The sequence below is a fragment of the Brachionichthys hirsutus genome, chromosome 24 (genome assembly GCF_040956055.1).
Source record: "Brachionichthys hirsutus isolate HB-005 chromosome 24, CSIRO-AGI_Bhir_v1, whole genome shotgun sequence".
NCBI lineage: Eukaryota > Metazoa > Chordata > Actinopteri > Lophiiformes > Brachionichthyidae > Brachionichthys > Brachionichthys hirsutus.
The window spans coordinates 228,991-248,471 of NC_090920.1; the positions used below are offsets into that span (position 1 = coordinate 228,991).

Consider the following 19,481-nt stretch of genomic DNA (forward strand, 5'->3'; position numbering starts at 1 on the left):
GCACCCTTTCTCATGAAGGCACTATGGCTGCTTCGGTCCAGCAAGGCAGCGCCATCCCAGAATGTCTGGGTCAGTCCATTCCAGAGGACGCCGCCGTCACACGTGTATGTTTGAACCGAGCACATCCTCCTCCGCTGCGGGGGGCGAGGTCCACCGATCGACTAGAGGTAGAGGTAGCTGACCCAGTAGACGATGTTGAACAGCAGGAAGGACGTGGGGAAAAAGACCCGCGCGTAGGCGTCCAGCTCGCGGATGTCGACGTGAACCCGCCCCTCCTTCCAGCCGCCCCCTCTGCACTCGTCGTAGCAGCAGAAGAAGCTCGCGCAGTCTTTCCCGTCCAGGCACTCGTGCAGGCAGTTGTCTTCGTAGTCGTGCCAGAACAGGGAGTCGCCCACGGGCATCGTGGGCCGCGGGGCGTGGGGCAGGTTGAAGGACGAGTAGGCCTGCATGGGTAGAGAGTGACAGAGGAAGGGAGGAGCTGTCGTGCTAGCATTAGCTCATTTAGCTCGCTGCAGGCGTCTGCTCATTGACGCATGTGTTGCTCAAAAGCTCTGCTTTGTGTCCTGGTCCGTCAGAGGTTGATGCTGCGTGATTGATCGTCATGATTGATCGTCACTGCATGTATTTATTGATGTGTCTGATTCCTGAACGAAGGCTTGTGATGTGGGAAATGGATCTCTGATGTGCCATTCACTGCATTTTCTTTTGACCAAAGAGCATTCGTCTGGGAGCCGCTGCACTTTTGTAAAAGCCTAACCTTAACGTTGAAACATTTTCAGAGCACCGACTGAGAAAGGTCATTCTGAGATGTCTTCCCAGGTTATGTGAGGACGCAAGTCTTTCCATTGGAAAAGACAAAAGAGCTCTTTGATGTGGTGGTTTTCTGAATCGATGGAGAACAAAGGCAATAAAGAGGGAGCCAGAAGGGCAAGGACACACCAGCGGCTCTTTAACTTATTAACTATTTTACCTCTGAACATTATTCAACCATAATCTGTTTGCCACATTTAGGCGTTTGTATTAAATCATTAGGGGGAACACTTCACACCTTCTCCCCTTCTTCTGCTCCACTCCAAAGACTCGGAGACTCGAGGGGGAGAGAAAGAGTTGGTGAGGGAATTGACCGAGTGGGCGGAACAAACGGGCCACAGGTATGTGGCGAGATATCAAGCTGTCTCCACGACGACAAGGCCAAAATACAAGAGCCTGAATGCTGCAGAACTTAAGAGAATCCTTTTTAGCCCTGGGACACACACAAGTAGGACTCCTCCACAGTGAGGGGTAATTCAAAGCGGGGGGGGGTCCTCGTAGATGTGCGCTGCCTCCATTAAAGCATCCACGGCAGGTACCGCCTTGAGAACGCCCACCAGAGCATCAAGCTCGGAGGACGCTGTGGACACCCGGTGGACACAGTCAGCATCACGTCCGCAAGGCTAATGCTGAGCCAAAGACAAAGACGCAAACGGCGTTCAGACGTGTTGTCGTTGTTTTTACGTGTTTAAATTGTGTATCTCCCTGTGCTTGTGTTGAGGCCGTAGTCGTATATTACTCTCTGTGGATATTTTGAGTACCTTCCTCTGTATCTCCCTGTGCTTGTGTTGAGGCCGTAGTCGTATATTACTCTCTGTGGATATTTTGAGTACCTTCCTCTGTATCTCCCTGTGCTTGTGTTGAGGCTGCAGTCGTTATATTACTCCCTGTGGATATTTTGAGTACCTTCCTCTGTATCTCTCTGTGGTTGTTTGAGTCTGCAGTCGTTATATTACTCTCTGTGGATATTTTGAGTACCTTCCTCTGTATCTCCCTGTGCTTGTGTTGAGGCCGTAGTCGTATATTACTCTCTGTGGATATTTTGAGTACCTTCCTCTGTATCTCCCTGTGCTTGTGTTGAGGCCGTAGTCGTATATTACTCTCTGTGGATATTTTGAGTACCTTCCTCTGTATCTCCCTGTGCTTGTGTTGAGGCTGCAGTCGTTATATTACTCCCTGTGGATATTTTGAGTACCTTCCTCTGTATCTCTCTGTGGTTGTTTGAGTCTGCAGTCGTTATATTACTCTCTGTGGATACTTTGAGTACCTTCCTCTGTATCTCCCTGTGCTTGTGTTGAGGCTGCAGTCGTATATTACTCTCTGTGGATATTTTGAGTACCTTCCTCTGTATCTCCCTGTGCTTGTGTTGAGGCTGCAGTCGTTATATTACTCTCTGTGGATATTTTGAGTACCTTCCTCTGTATCTCCCTGTGCTTGTGTTGAGGCTGCAGTCGTATATTACTCTCTGTGGATATTTTGAGTACCTTCCTCTGTATCTCCCTGTGCTTGTGTTGAGGCTGCAGTCGTTATATTACTCTCTGTGGATATTTTGAGTACCTTCCTCTGTATCTCCCTGTGCTTGTGTTGAGGCCGTAGTCGTATATTACTCCCTGTGGATATTTTGAGTACCTTCCTCTGTATCTCCCTGTGCTTGTGTTGAGGCCGTAGTCGTATATTACTCCCTGTGGATACTTTGAGTACCTTCCTCTGTATCTCCCTGTGCTTGTGTTGAGGCTGCAGTCGTATATTACTCTCTGTGGATATTTTGAGTACCTTCCTCTGTATCTCCCTGTGCTTGTGTTGAGGCTGCAGTCGTATATTACTCTCTGTGGATATTTTGAGTACCTTCCTCTGTATCTCCCTGTGCTTGTGTTGAGGCTGCAGTCGTTATATTACTCTCTGTGGATATTTTGAGTACCTTCCTCTGTATCTCCCTGTGCTTGTGTTGAGGCTGCAGTCGTTATATTACTCTCTGTGGATATTTTGAGTACCTTCCTCTGTATCTCCCTGTGCTTGTGTTGAGGCTGCAGTCGTATATTACTCTCTGTGGATATTTTGAGTACCTTCCTCTGTATCTCCCTGTGCTTGTGTTGAGGCTGCAGTCGTTATATTACTCTCTGTGGATATTTTGAGTACCTTCCTCTGTATCTCCCTGTGCTTGTGTTGAGGCCGTAGTCGTATATTACTCCCTGTGGATATTTTGAGTACCTTCCTCTGTATCTCCCTGTGCTTGTGTTGAGGCCGTAGTCGTATATTACTCCCTGTGGATACTTTGAGTACCTTCCTCTGTATCTCCCTGTGCTTGTGTTGAGGCTGCAGTCGTATATTACTCTCTGTGGATATTTTGAGTACCTTCCTCTGTATCTCCCTGTGCTTGTGTTGAGGCTGCAGTCGTATATTACTCTCTGTGGATACTTTGAGTACCTTCCTCTGTATCTCCCTGTGGTTGTTTGAGTCTGCGTTGGCATTTTGGTCTCTGTTTTAATCGTGTCCCTCTTTGTGGTTGTTTTTGCTGCTCTTTGTGGGAGTTTTGTGACTCTGCAGTCGTTATATTACTCTCTGTGGATATTTTAAGTTCCTTTGTCATCGTAGTCATTTTACGTCTCCTTCAGGCTGTTTTGAGGGTCTGGGCTGATTATCTTACTCCTGTCGTTTTGAAATCTCTTTGTGGTTTCATTTTTCTGTCTCCTAGCTTCGCACTCATTGACAGTCGCTTCAAAGTAATCATTTTGAACGGGTTCTGTGCGGCTGTGCTCAAAGGTTGTTCAAATGAGTATCAGGCGAGCTCTTACTCACCATTCTCTGTGGCTTTGCAGGAGGTCTGCGTGCGCTGTGGGAGCAGTAGTTGAGCATGGCGTACTCGATCATGGCGGCGACGACAAACAGGAAGCAGACGGTGACGAACAGATCCATCGCCGTCACGTAGGAGACTCTGGGTAGGGAGTTCCTGGCCACCGTGCTCAGGGTGGTCATGGTCAGCACCGTGGTGATGCCTGAGACAACGAAGCAGGTCCTTATCAATACGCACCGATGCAACGGCAGGCAGCTGTGGATTGATCCCCATTCATAACGTCTCCAGTCTCACATCAGTCCTGCCTTAGTGGTGAAACGGAACCGATCAATAAAAATGCTCGGATGAACATTCCAGATTCAGTTTCGTCTGGATATCGTCTCTCTTGGAATAATTATATGTTTGAAATCGATTTCTTGGAGCCTCTATGATGGAGTGAAGCCACTTCAGAATTAAGAGCAATTCCTGAACACAAGCACAGCAGCTGCTGCTCAGTCAGCATGCAATACTCCTGCAATATTCCTGCGTGTAGTACACGGGACAGGACGGGAATCAGATGGCGCTAACGACTGACGGAAATGCCCCCAGCATCGGCTTCGCCCGTACCAGCCAATCCCGTCGCTCGCTGAGGTTAGCCGCTTCCGGATGCAGTGAAAGTGATGCTAACCTGAAAATGGCTCCTCTAATGGGATGGGACGCTCGATTCGGATAAATGTTGGACAAACGCCTCCCCGAGGTATCTGAGAGGAGGATATTGTGTTCGCTGGCTAAAATGAGGGAGATGAACCCGGTGACATTATTGCCCACTGGGGGCATCAATAGCCACCGCCGTGACACACACATCATTCTCAGAAGCTCTCCGGCTTTCCCTCCTTTTCCTTCATGCCCCCCCCCCCCCCCACGCTCAGTCTCTTTCATCCTCGTCTCCCACTTGTCTCTTATGCCAGAGCGTGCCACTGTTTTCGCCTGTGGTTTCCATAGAGACGAGTTCCATCTATTTCAGGCCACCTCGTCTGGCCTGCTCGGCGAGACTTTTCATTAGACTTAAGAGTCGAACATGATAAATGAATAAGCTAAACTCACCATTTGAATCCCGATGCGCCGTAAATGGCGTGATCTCTACACAACATTTCTTTCTCATTTGTCAGTGTGCACCGCTATTCTACCGCTTCATCCATTCTGTGGGAACGTCTTATTAATGGGGGGCTCCCTCTCTGAAGGTGATCTGAGCACCACAGTCTCCCCAAAGCCCATTGCTCTCCGCCATGAAGACGAGCCTTCTCTTGACTGATTGCTTTGTGGAACAGAACGAGAGCTGAGAGAAATACGCGCTGACAAGGCCGGCGAATGGGAAATTGACATTTTGCATTGAGGATAATTGTATTACTTGCCAAACGTTAAGGCGTAGCTGCCTTGAACCATAAAGCGTGGCTAGACTTGACCCCACAGCAACAGAGCAGACTGCAGGTGTGCCGACATCGTCTTCGTTTACGGTAATTATGTTGGGGGTTTCAAATTAATGTGCCGGTGATTGAGGTTAAAATGCACATGGAAATATCTAGCTAACCTGATTAAAGGTGTTTCACGCACGAGCGAGAGGCCTTGATACGAAGCCACACCCCCCGTGCATGTAACAGCAAGCTGGGTCGGGGGCCGCTGGGGACCAACCTGCTCGCCATGAAGACACTCAGCTGGGCGTAGAACCTCTGAGTGTTCGTACAGAACCTCATATTGGTGTCCGATATACGAACATGAACGTCGCTCCACGCTCATCCCGAGCCTCTGGGCGGGATTAACCCCGACAGGATCCGTCAGACTATCAGAGGTCAAGGTCGAACGGGAACCATCCTCAGCTCAGCGCTCTAACTTCAGGCTGCTTACCTAAGACTCCATCTTAAATAGGGACCATCGTCATCCACAGGTGAGCAAACGCGCTAATGCAGCATGCAGCGAGGGGGGAAGCGGTTCAAAGCTCATGCAAAGAGAAATCAGATTAACACCGGGAAGCTAAACTGATGGTCAAACATGCGTCTCACTCGCCTTAAAGAAATATTGTACATTTAATTTAGTCTTACTGGAGTGAGTTACAAAAGCAAAAAAAAACAAAGCACCCAAACAAATGGTTCCCCTGAAACAGGATGGGTTCTAATGGGTCCCCAACACAAGTACATGGGGGGGCGTGTACCGAGGGCGGTCCTCGCTGGAGTGGCGTCACTCTTGATCCAGAAGGAGACCCAGGAGAGGACCACGGTCAGGATGCAGGGGATGTAGGTCTGGATGGTGAAGTAGCCCATCCGTCTGCTGAGGTCAAAGTACACCGTCATCAACACGTAGTCGCCTGTTGGGAGAGCGGCCACGCCTTCAGCACAGCGTACTGTAATGGTCTGTCAGTCGTCTTCTTCGGACCGGGCACTAATAGTTCAACCACCCTTCCATGGATAGACCCGGAGGAAGTGCATTCTGACATGCGGCCATTAGCATGTAGCCTTACGGTTGTTTGTAGCTGAGCACTGCGAGGCGACCCCGGGGGTACTAGAGGGTACCCCGGTACCTTCTATCTGAAGCAGCACGCTGGCTCATGAGTAATTAAAAAGTAACTTTCATTAAGACAGCGAAGGGTCGATATACTTCACTGAAATGTACAAAGTTGTTACTGTTGGTCATACCAGCCTCAGAAAACTGTTTCTTTTCTTTCTTCTAGTACTTTGGAATGCGGTCTATAATTATAAAGCGAGATAATGTGGGTAACGGCAAGACCAGGAAAGAAGACAAGGACGAAGGGAGACGGAGAGAAGAGGACGTTTCAGAAACAGTAATGGAGAAGGACGAGCAGAATGGGAGTCCGGGATGAAGGCGCTGATCAATCACCTTGTTTTGGTGATTGATCAGCGTTTTCTATCGGATATAAAGAGGAGGCTCGTTCACATTTCCCAACGGAAAAACAAAGACGCAGAACAAACGACAGAATCCGCTTTCAATACGAGGACAAGAATCCTTCTCTGCCGTTTGTAAAACTAATCTCTGATGCCGAGCTCGGATATACTCAGAAGCGACGTTCAGCCCCTACAAAGGTCACAAAGGTCACGCTAAGCCGGTGGTTCTCAAATAGTGGGGCGCGACCCACGAAGCAGACGCATGCAGGTATCTCCAAGGTAAGGCAGGGCTAACAGGAGCGTCCTCCGTTGTCTCCGGGGGTCACGGATCAGGAGCGTGTCCACCTGGTGCAGGTGCAGCTAGAATGACTTGAAGGTGTTTCTCCAGCTGCCTCTCAAACCAAAGAGGCCTAATAGCCACAGTGAGGGCAGGAGCGAATCATGAAACTTGGTGATTCGTAACTATTTGGCTCCACCCCCCAGGGCAGTCGTTTTAGGACTACATTTATGCGCATGTGGCTAGCGTTAGCCTGCACAAAGCAACGCACCAGCGAGGTCGTCTTATTTTGACACTCATCGGCCTCCTCCTTACCCGCCGTCGTCGTGAGGACGTCCGTGGAGTTTCTCAGACCCATGAAATCAAACTGGTAAAGCCTCCAGTACTTCTGGTCCGAAGTGGCCACCGAGTTGTGGGCCCACTTGTACAGAATCTCGTCTCGCGGGTAGCCGTCTGGAAAGCACAAAGGGGGCGTGCAAAGACAGAAGCAGCGCCGTTACAGCGTGCAGGATTCACCCCCCCCCCCCCCCCCACACACACACACACACAGTATGCTTCGATTGGTTCGCTAGGATGCCCTTGAACAGAATAAAACTTTAATGCTCTGATATACTTTATAGTGCAAAATTAAAGGCTGTACATCTTTGGCCCGCCTATTGTTACACTTCAATGAAACCGATTTCCCATGAAGAGGCAAAGTGGCGCCGAGACGAGGAATGGCCCGCTTGAAGGCGTGGCGTGCAGATCGGCGAGGAATCACTGAAAGGTGTTGCATCGAAATGAAACGTCAAAGTTTCCTGATTTACCAAACAAACTAAGGAGAATCGATTCATTAAAAATGAGTGACAGGATTAATAAGGGAGGGGGGGCCCGAAGTGGAACCCAGACTAATTATGTAAATGAGCTCATTTATAGGATCGCTATCTATAACTAATAAGAGCAATCAAGATGCAATACACATCGCTAATGGACGGCCGGTGTGATGCCATCATATTTCTCCTGGTGTGTTTGTACTATTATTTGTACTGCAAACACTATTAGCACTGAGTGTGGTATTTCATGAAAAGCCCCCCCGAGGCAACATGTTCCAGCCCGATATTATAAACGGCACTCACCGAGGCCTCAGCCCGAATTATTCTCCCCGTCTATCGTAGGAGCAGAGCAGACGTGGGACGACCTCTGGCCTAGTGATCATCACATCGGCCCCCCCCCCCCCCCAACAGTAAGCATTCGGTGTTGTACATCTTTTACATCTTTTTCTTCTTACCGAACTGTTAATGCTTTGAGGCTTTAGAAATGGAGGCCGTGAAGAAGAGAACTCGGACTGACAGCTTCGGAGGATTGACCGTTCGTGTGGCTGGGCTTTCAGGAAGTGCATTAAGCCCCCCGGCAGTGATGGCGGTCCTTTATTTGGGGCTGATTACGTCCTCCGACGCATGACTCGCCGTCTCAAGGGCGCCGGGATGCAGCTAATCCAGCGTCCTTTACTGGAAGACGATTTTTAACCGCAACTCGCTAAAGAGAAGCTCCTCAGTTTTACAAACTACATTCTGTTATAACGGAAGCTCCTCAGTTTTACAAACTACATTCTGTTATAACGGAAGCTCCTCGTCGAGAAACAGCCACGTGTGTCGAACAGGTTCTATCTGGAACGCAGCTCGTTCGCTGTTAGCGATCATTACCGGCTCAGATTCAGACGCATGTAATACATGCTACTGTGACTGTACTTGTACTGTAATACATGCTACTGTGTGACTGTACTTGTACTGTGATACATGCTACTGTGTGACTGTACTTGTACTGTGATACATGCTACTGTGTGGCTGTACTTGTACTGTAACACATGCTACTGTGTGACTGTACTTGTACTGTAATGCATGCTACTGTGTGACTGTACTTGTACTGTAATACATGCTACTGTGTGACTGTACTTGTACTCTAACATCCTATCTAATAAATATATTCATTCATTCATTCGCATGTACAGAGAGAACGATTCTGTGAAATGGCAGCACGGCGTGTTCACGACGAAGTGGATAAATGCTCCAGACCAAAGTGCTTGTAATCATCATCATCATCATCGTCATCATCATCAAGGCGTTTCATTTCTTTTATACCAAGCTCGCCAGCTGTCAGGACATTTTCGCATTTACCAAGTATCGAGTCAATAAACTAAAAATAAAGATAAAGCCGTTCACGAGTCTCAAGAACGAAGGTTAGCCAGGTGTCAGATAAAATATTCAGGATATCTCATCTCCGTAAATGAGCTTGATTGCAGCCAACGGCGAGGGTTCTACCTGGATGCCTGCTGGAGCGTTTAGCTTTTTGATGTCAGACACTGACCAAAGTGTCTTTAGGGTTGCTAAATGGATAAACGCGCCATCAAAGACAATCGGGAATCTTAAAATGAGGTTCATAAGCACAAACGCAGAGCAAATGTGACGTCTCTGTTCCACTCAGATAATTAAACGCCAGCCGTTCATAGGATCAGTAAAAACACTGTTTTGAGTTTTAAATAGGGTCAACTTTAAATGGTGTTCCAGAGAGGGCGTCGTTAGCATTCACCGCTCCTGATTAGTAGCCTGTTTTTATTATTCACTGTTAGTGAAACCTTCAGCTAGTCATTGAGAAGAAAAGAACTAAGAATAATCATGAGAGACATTAGAGCAGCCAGTTCGCCATGTACCCTGACACGCCCCCACACAGCGATCAATAAATGACCCGACCTTGATGCTGAGAGGTGTTTTAATAACGGCCTCTGACAAAAACCGCCATCAGATGATGATGAGCTAAATGAACGGCGTTCCTGCGGCGAGGACGAGAGCTGAGCGACCTGAAATCAGACGTGACTCGTTAAAGGTGCTGCTTGATGCAAAACTAAAGGGTCCACGCCGGCGCCATCAAAAGAGGTAGCGCAGTCATCATTTAATCACTGATGGGGGGTGTCTGAAAGCTATTGTTATTTTCTAACCTTTACGGGACTTACATTTCTATAAACCCGATGACATTCTCTCCTTGGTAAACTGACCCCAGACCAGCCTTTCCTGCACTGCAGATGAAATAGATGGTAGTTATTTTAACTTCTATGTCATCCCACATGGCCCAAAGTGCTGCCGCTGAGGTTCTGACCCGCTTCCACGTGACGTGATCAGACGCCCTGCTGTGTGAAGCCCACATTAGACCCTCTGATGTCCGATCCACCTGAACGGGAATCATGAAAACGCTCATCAATAGAGGCAGCGCCGTCCCCGCGTGGCCTAAAGCACCGAGGTCATCGTCTCCACCCTCTGAATCTGCAGCCACACCCTTCCACAGCGGAGCGTCGCTGCCATCGGTACCGATCGTTGACCTCCATTCATAAAGCTGCACCTCCCTTTCGGCGCTGCTGTGTTCGTGTGTGCGTCGTCATTTGTCGGCGTGTGTGCATGCGGCAGGCAATATTCACAGCTGGAGAAGACGAGGGGACAGGAGTGCTCGTCCATGGGGAAATTATGGAGCTGCAGCTGGCATTCTGCGTTGATGGTCATCCTGGAGAGCAGAGACAGACAGACGGACGGACTCAGGCAAAGGCATTCAGAATTCTGGAGAGCCATTATTTGCACCACGATATGAATGTGGTTGGGATTGCAGGAAGACGGGACGCTTTAATCACCATCCTAACCAAGCCTGGATGACCTTATGGGTCAGGGCCCAAAGGCATGCGGGGTTCTAACCACAGGCGCAGTCATTGGACGAGGCGACGCGCCGGGGGGGTCGTCCAGTCGAGAGATAAAACACGTCGACAGAAAATTAGATTTCAATGGTCGTAGAAAGGCTTTCTGTTGGGATGGCAGGAGGGGGGAAGTCCGAATATGGGCGAGGGCGTCGAGGAAGCAGCGAGGAGACCCATCAGTCAAAGCAAAGCCCCCCCCCCCCCCCCCAAACAGATGCCTCTTTGAGACTTAATGTCCTTTTAATGAAACAATCATTCAGATTCATCAGAGGAACGCAGACGCCAAACGAGCTATTTAGAGCAAGCAAACGTCTTTGTACTCTAACATTCTATCTAATAAATATATTCATCATCATCATCATTGTGAGGAATTGTTAAAGGCCGCTCTAAAATGAGATCCAAACTCGAGGAATTGTTAAAGCCGCTCTGAAATAAGATCCAAACTCGCGTTGCTTCTCGGTGGTTCTCGGCCTTACTCGCCACTCAAGGACCTGAAGTCTTTACGGACTCTCCCTTTAGAAGCAACACGACGTATCGGACGAGGATTCTATAACCCTTCATACGGAGGTTAACCGGACCGAGTTACTCTATAACCCTTCATACGGAGGTTAACCGGACCGAGTTACTCTATAACCCTTCATACGGAGGTTAACCGGACCGAGTTACTCTATAACCCTTCGTACGGAGGTTAACCGGACCGAGTTACTCTATAACCCTTCGTACGGAGGTTAACCGGACCGAGTTACTCTATAACCCTTCGTACGGAGGTTAACCGGACCGAGTTACTCTATAACCCTTCGTACGGAGGTTAACCGGACCGAGTTACTCTATAACCCTTCGTACGGAGGTTAACCGGACCGAGTTACTCTATAACCCTTCGTACGGAGGTTAACCGGACCGAGTTACTCTATAACCCTTCATACGGAGGTTAACCGGACCGAGTTACTCTATAACCCTTCTTACGGAGGTTAACCGGACCGAGTTACTCTATAACCCTTCATACGGAGGTTAACCGGACCGAGTTACTCAATAACCCTTCATACGGAGGTTAACCGGACCGAGTTACTCTATAACCCTTCATACGGAGGTTAACCGGACCACGGAGGTTAACCGGACCGAGTTACTCTATAACCCTTCGTACGGAGGTTAACCGGACCGAGTTACTCAATAACCCTTCGTACGGAGGTTAACCGGACCGAGTTACTCTATAACCCTTCGTACGGAGGTTAACCGGACCGAGTTACTCTATAACCCTTCGTACGGAGGTTAACCGGACCGAGTTACTCTATAACCCTTCGTACGGAGGTTAACCGGACCGAGTTACTCTATAACCCTTCGTACGGAGGTTAACCGGACCGAGTTACTCTATAACCCTTCGTACGGAGGTTAACCGGACCGAGTTACTCTATAACCCTTCGTACGGAGGTTAACCGGACCGAGTTACTCTATAACCCTTCGTACGGAGGTTAACCGGACCGAGTTACTCTATAACCCTTCGTACGGAGGTTAACCGGACCGAGTTACTCTATAACCCTTCGTACGGAGGTTAACCGGACCGAGTTACTCTATAACCCTTCGTACGGAGGTTAACCGGACCGAGTTACTCTATAACCCTTCGTACGGAGGTTAACCGGACCGAGTTACTCTATAACCCTTCGTACGGAGGTTAACCGGACCGAGTTACTCTATAACCCTTCGTACGGAGGTTAACCGGACCGAGTTACTCTATAACCCTTCGTACGGAGGTTAACCGGACCGAGTTACTCTATAACCCTTCGTACGGAGGTTAACCGGACCGAGTTACTCTATAACCCTTCGTACGGAGGTTAACCGGACCGAGTTACTCTATAACCCTTCGTACGGAGGTTAACCGGACCGAGTTACTCTATAACCCTTCGTACGGAGGTTAACCGGACCGAGTTACTCTATAACCCTTCGTACGGAGGTTAACCGGACCGAGTTACTCTATAACCCTTCATACGGAGGTTAACCGGACCGAGTTACTCTATAACCCTTCATACGGAGGTTAACCGGACCGAGTTACTCTATAACCCTTCATACGGAGGTTAACCGGACCGAGTTACTCTATAACCCTTCATACGGAGGTTAACCGGACCGAGTTACTCTATAACCCTTCGTACGGAGGTTAACCGGACCGAGTTACTCTATAACCCTTCGTACGGAGGTTAACCGGACCGAGTTACTCTATAACCCTTCGTACGGAGGTTAACCGGACCGAGTTACTCTATAACCCTTCGTACGGAGGTTAACCGGACCGAGTTACTCTATAACCCTTCGTACGGAGGTTAACCGGACCGAGTTACTCTATAACCCTTCGTACGGAGGTTAACCGGACCGAGTTACTCTATAACCCTTCATACGGAGGTTAACCGGACCGAGTTACTCTATAACCCTTCATACGGAGGTTAACCGGACCGAGTTACTCTATAACCCTTCATACGGAGGTTAACCGGACCGAGTTACTCTATAACCCTTCATACGGAGGTTAACCGGACCGAGTTACTCTATAACCCTTCATACGGAGGTTAACCGGACCGAATTCCCACACTGGAAGTGTGTTTGAGCTTCACGCGTCCCGATCACCCATCAAACCGTCTCAGTACTCAGTACTCAGTACTCAGTACTCAGGAATCTACGGATCCTTCTTACCTCAGCGTGTAAAGTATCGTTCCGTTGTTCCTGATCCGGAGCAGCTGATTGGGCGTCGTTATCCAGTGAGAGTCGGCGTTCTTGGAGTTCCTAAAGATGGTGTCGGGCAGCCAGATTAAGCCGACCATGTTGCTGGTTGAAGGAGAGAGACACAAGGTGTGAAACGGTCGCCGGTGGATTCCTCCGAGCTAGCTGCACGTCCCAACGAGAGGATAATCAAACACCGATCAATTCGCTCCATCAATTACTGGCCTCTTCCTCAGAGAGAGACAAACGCAGCGCCGTGAAAAACACAATAACCCGAGAACGGGAGACTGGAAGCAGCGTCGGCTGCAGTTCATCCCACGAGTCAAACACAACGGCAGGCTTTGGGTTGCGTCGCAGGTGAATCGAGCGCACCTGTTGAGGTTTAGCGTCGGCATTGTGCTGCTGTTGAAGCGCAGACGGGTGTCCACCCAGGTCTGGGCGAAGATAATATCGATCTGGTACTCCTGAGGAGAGAAAGGCGGAGTCAGAGTCTGTATAACTTGGTAAAATAACAGCAACGACTGGACTTGAGACCCGAGTGGAGCCGTCGCCTCGAGAGTCTCAAAGAACCGTTTGAAGTTTTATTTCTTCATTCACGTGATACAAGGACTATGATCTTTGGAAGGGGGCCCTCATCGACTCCCTTTCTGGACTTGGTCTGGCCTCTGGTGGAGAGTCTGAGAGTGTTTCTGTGGGGAGGCAGAGACTGAACGTTCGGCTCCGTCCACAGATAAATGAACCCGCTTGGCCCGGCAGCATTTCTCTACGATCCCGGCGAGACATCCATATTTTGACCCTTCTGTCGACATATCGCCCCGTTAGCACTCATGCACTGAGAAATAGGAAGAAGGTCATGTGACTGATTGGAGGCGCTGGTGCGGTGCGGCTGCCGTCGAGCGTCTATTTAAATTGGCCTTGTGACCGCTTTTGTTGCTTTATGGGCCGTTTGCTTTCTTCCACCACCGGCTCAGGAGGAGTCGGGTTGTATGCAGGACAAAAAAAAACGTGTTCCCGTTGTAAAAACTGACTGTATCTATCTAAATTGATTGTTCCTGGACATTTTAAACAAATTAACTAAAAGTTGTGCTTATTGGAAGATAAAATCTTGAATAGTAAAATGCTCGTTCGGATATTCAGAAGTTCATTTTGCCTGAACGCCAAGGGTCTCCAGAAGGTCAGTACTTCAGCCGGCCGTCCTCTATGATGTAAACCCTTCAGAGAGAAGGTCAGACGGTGAGACGTTGTTAACAGTTCCTTCGTTATATGCTGCAGGAGAAGAGAGGAATCTTCTGAGGCTGATCTGACTTTAAAAAGAAAAGGACAGAAGCAGAATTCTGATTTTCTGATTTTGTCATGCACGCCCGGTTTTAAACTCCCCGTGCCTTTTAAACACGTTTAGAGTGCATCCGGTGAAGAGCACTAACCCAACACTCATTCCTGACCTTTTCTAAAAACAGACCGACCAGGCTCGACCTTCCTAATGCATCCGTCAGGAGAGTCCCGTCGCTCTTTGTGACCTTTGCACACTTATGGGGGGGCGCCGCTGACTGACAGCGAACCTGGAAGTGGAAACGTAACGCCCGGTGCAGATTAACTCGCGCTCCGACCCCCACGCGGCCTTTTGAGGACGACACCTACAAGACAAGGCGCCGGAGCAGGTCCATTATTCATGGCATTATGCAAAACAGTGGAACCGTGTGTTGGGAGATATCTGACAGAAATTAACTACGGAAGCCTCGATTATTCTCATGGGGGGGTCTACTTCAAAGTCAGAGCAGGAGGGTGTTAAACGACTCCATTCCTCACATCTACGGACAAAGAGACCGGAAGTTCATTATTCAGGCTGTAAATGTTTTATCCCAGGCCTTAAAATATTCAGAATGTGATAAACGACCCCCCCCCCCCCCCCCCACTGCGGCGGGTGCTAGGGAACCGTCACGTGGTCCAAAGTGAATCATTGCGTTGTGTGTTTTGCTAATCCGCTTCATCATCAGCAGAAACAGAAGTGATGGCGACGCCCTGGATGGAGAACGAGCAGCACGACGGCGCCGGCGTCTTCGGGAATGCAAATACGGCTCCGAATCTGATAGCAAGAGATCCATTATTGAAGCTGAATGGAATGAAATGAATGAGCCCGGCTTGAACCGCGTCAAAAACAAACAAAGTCCTCCTTATCCCGCCGCATCGCCCCATTCCCACATCCGTGTACCAAAACACGTCTCCCGAGGGGGGGCAGATATCCTATCTCTCCAGTAAGGCCTCCTCTGACACAACGTTGTAATCTTTGCACTCACTGAACCAGAAACGTTGTTCGCTGGGGAAAGTTTCGGGAAGCGAAGCGCTTGAGCGGAGCGTTGATCAGAATCAGGCTCGTCTCGTTTACGGCCGCTTTTACCTCTCAGGACCCGGCGTGGGACTTTAACCACACAAACGCTCCTCAGATCAACTCTTTTGTTCAATGTCGACGTCTACAAGCAGCCGGCTGCCCCTCAGAAGGCGCCAACCGGCCAAGGCGTTAATCGCAATCGTTCCAAAATGACTTTGCGGCACAATTTTGTCGAGCCGGTTTGACCTTTAAGCTTCTACCTGTAGAAATCACACTCCGCTTCAAAAGCCTCCCAAAACAGAAACCACACAAGACTTTTGACAGAGGATAAATCGATGGCGATCCAAAATGGGGCCATGCCCTTTGACCTGGAAAAGGCCGATCGGGGGATATGATTGGATATTGGTTCCACACCTGCTGTCGTAGCCACACCTCTTTCACCGGCTTCCTTAATGAATTCTTAAGGATTAAGAGGAATCGGCGTGAGTCCTAAATACTGCCTCCAACGGAAGCACAGATCACTGACTAATGTGACTGATGCTGCATAGTCGGTATAAATATTTATCAGTGAAGTATTTATACCTTCCACACCCTGGGAACTGGTGACTGGACTACGTTTTTTTTTAAATTCCTTGTGAGGAAGAAGCGTTTGATTTCACAATCTCCGTCTGTCTGGGCTGCATCAGACAATATTCACATTTACAGTCACATTCTCCCCAAGTAAACACCCACAATGCAATGCTGTCCTCGAGGCCAGCGCCACCGTTCCACCACCGCCCTGGGGTGGCGTTGAACTTCCGTCGCCTGAGGAAACGAGGCATTTTAAACGTTCAACTCTGTTTTAAGGAAACCGCGCTTCACATGAATTCAGACGTTGCTCGACGCTGTTAGCGAATGTAGCGCAGTAAACGAAAAACCGACGGGACCGATGAGACCGACGGGACCGACGGGACCGACGGGACCGATGGGACCGATCCAACCCACGAGACCGATGGAACCGATGGGACCGATGGGACCGATGGGACCGATGGACCGATGGGACCGATGGGACCGATGGGACCGATGGGACCGACGGGACCGATGGGACCGATGGACCGATGGAACCGATCCGACCCACGAGACCGATGGGACCGATGGGACCGACGGGACCGATGGGACCGATCCGACCCACGAGACCGACGGGACCGATGGGACCGATGGACCGATGGGACCGATGGGACCGACGGGACCGATGGGACCGACGGGACCGATGGGACCGATCCGACCCACGAGACCGATGGGACCGATGGGACCGATGGGACCGACGGGACCGATGGGACCGATCCAACCCACGAGGTGTGTCACACTTCAAGGCCAAAACAGAAAAAATGCCTGCTGCACTTTTTAGTTGCTAGGCAACCCCTGAAAGAAAGTCACATCGGAACATAGACAAACCCCTTTCTTTCTATTTATAGCCTGTAGTTTGCTGTCGGATTCCTAAGAATCGTTCCTTGATGATGCGTGAGACTTTATATGTTGGGTTGAAGGAGCGCTTGGGTTGTTTTTCACACCGTCTCATGTGGGCGGGTGAGACGGCTCTGCTGACCGTAATATCCGGGAGTGGAGTCGGACGTTTCATCATTAATTTAGACTTAATTAATGCATTTCTCTGATCGAGGGAAGAAAGGAAACGGCAGAATGAAAGAGATCTGGTTTCTCAAGAGGGCAACAAAGTGATAAGTTATAAGTACTGATTGACAGGAGGCAAAAGAAAAATCGTCATGGAGACGGATGTGCAAACAGAATCTGGTGGATCAATATTATATTCAGACACGTCACTATTAAGGTGATGTCATGGTTACACAACGCTTCCACCTGAAGCAGCTTAACGTATCTCCACCAAAGATATGCACATTTCTACACAATCAAGTCTCCAGTAGTGGACCCCCCCCCCCCCCCCCCCCCCCCCCAGCCTGGTCGGTAAGTAAATAAAGCCAATGGAAGTCTGTACCTTCAATATCTCTGCATAGGTTTTCAGCTTTCATTCTCACTGCGTGATTCAAATGAATGCCCTGAAGGGCCCCCCGCAGCCCCCCCGCAGCCCCCCGCAGCAGAGCACGGCCGGACTTCGATTCAAATCACAACCCTAATTTCATTACGACTCGGTTCCTCATGAAACAGAGTCTGAATCAAACGAGGCTTTATTAATGCATGCGTAGACGTCCCGGAGAGGGAGGGGCCACAACGAGACTATTAAGTTGTTGCTCCGGCTAAGAGCACAAAGGAAAGCTGCACAGGTGGTATCCACGTGTACACAAGATGCAGCACACACACACACACGCACGCACACGCACACACACACGCACACACACACACACACACACACACACATAGACACACACACACACACACACACACGCACACACGCACGCACACACGCACACACACACACACACACGCACACGCACACGCACACACGCACACACACACACACACACACACACACGCACACACACACACGCACACACGCACACACACACACACGCACACGCACACGCACACACACACACACACACACGCACACACACACGCACACACACACACACATAGACACACACGCACACACACACACACACGTACGCACGCACGCACACACACACACACACACACGCACACACACACACACACACACACACACGCACGCACACACGCACACACACACACACACACCGGTGCTTTGAAACATGGCATCTGTCAAACATGAGTGTTTCGTCTTTGCTGGTCGACGCCTCCTCAAAGATTATTCACACAAACACATTTGTCTGGACGGATGTCGCCGGCTGTCTGTAATGGAGGCATCACCCCCCCCCCCCCCCCTCAGTCTGGACGACGTTATGAATCAGAGTGGATGGCAGAATAAAGAATAGCTCATTATATTTAAGGTAACGTAGTCTGTCAGCAGCTTTGCATAATTAAACACATTAAACCCGAATCTCGTCTCGTTGTCTCTGATCCTGAGACGTCCATATTTGGACCGACCAATCAAGCGTCAAGCCTTTTCCTGTGGAACCCTTTTCCTCATTATGGGTCCGTGCCTGGTTGATCTACTGGCGGGACACAGAGGAGACGTCAAAGTGCGTCCATCTTTGTCTGCCTGTCCCAGCAGCGGCTGCTCTCCCTGACTTTAATGCCGCTAACGCTTTTTAGTGTGTCCTAAATTAGCATCAGCTTCATTTAGCATCGCAGCATCCCAGCCAGTGGCCATTACCGCTGCAGCAAACGAGGAACGATGATGTGTTTTGTTCTTGACGTTTGGTCTCCAGCAATGGATCCGATTGGTTCTGGGGGTTGGGCCTGCCTCTCCGTGTGGACGTTACACGCAGAGATGGGAGGAGCTCTAACGACAGCAGAACGATGGATGTGCTCATTTGTTAGAAGAATACAAGTTCAAGCTCGACTAGAAGAATCGCCGGTTCTCTCCGCCGAGATCAAAGTCGCTTCCAGGGCTCATTCCAGTCCAGTCAGCCCCCGGGGCGTCGGGGGGGTTCGCCTCCACCGGCGCCGACGGGGTGAAGACAATCGACATTTAAACAAGAAACTAAAACTCTCTGAGCCTCCTCTCAGCCCAGCTACGGGCCCGGTGTTACTGCTGATTGGCCGTGGGGGGGGGGGGCTATCTTCCAGAAGCTCTCCCCTCAAATCTTTTTGACACAGATTTGCTCTAAAACCCATCAAACGGCGAGCTGGCTCCGTGAGAACGGGTTCCTAAATCAAGTGAAAGTAGAAACGCGTTCTGCTGACTCAATAGGGGGCGGGGCTTTCACAGCAGGCGTTCCTATTAAACTCGTTTGCTTCATCTGAGATGATCCATTGGATCTGAACATCCACACCCGTCTCCCCTGGCGCCCGCGTAACCTCTGAATGCAGCGTGCGTAATGGCGGCGTTCATGCATGGCGACGGGACACTCACCATGTCCATGGACGGACACCGGCCCGATGCTGTTCACATATATGCC

The 19,481-nt window shown here is 49.7% G+C and overlaps 1 protein-coding gene across 1 annotated transcript in view; it reads right to left on the reverse strand.

Annotated features, from left to right (window-relative positions):
- Positions 1-161: 161 nt before the first annotated feature.
- The window catches only part of LOC137912008 (gamma-aminobutyric acid receptor subunit gamma-3-like), a 27,796-nt gene continuing 8,476 nt past the window's right edge, over positions 162-19,481 (reverse strand). Inside the window, exons 3-9 of the mRNA XM_068756357.1 lie at positions 13,533-13,624; positions 13,134-13,265; positions 10,197-10,279; positions 7,067-7,204; positions 5,787-5,939; positions 3,607-3,803; positions 162-443 (exon numbers count right to left, since the gene is read on the reverse strand). Coding sequence (XP_068612458.1) covers positions 162-443; positions 3,607-3,803; positions 5,787-5,939; positions 7,067-7,204; positions 10,197-10,279; positions 13,134-13,265; positions 13,533-13,624 — 1,077 coding nt within the window. The remainder of the gene's footprint in view (positions 444-3,606; positions 3,804-5,786; positions 5,940-7,066; positions 7,205-10,196; positions 10,280-13,133; positions 13,266-13,532; positions 13,625-19,481) is intronic.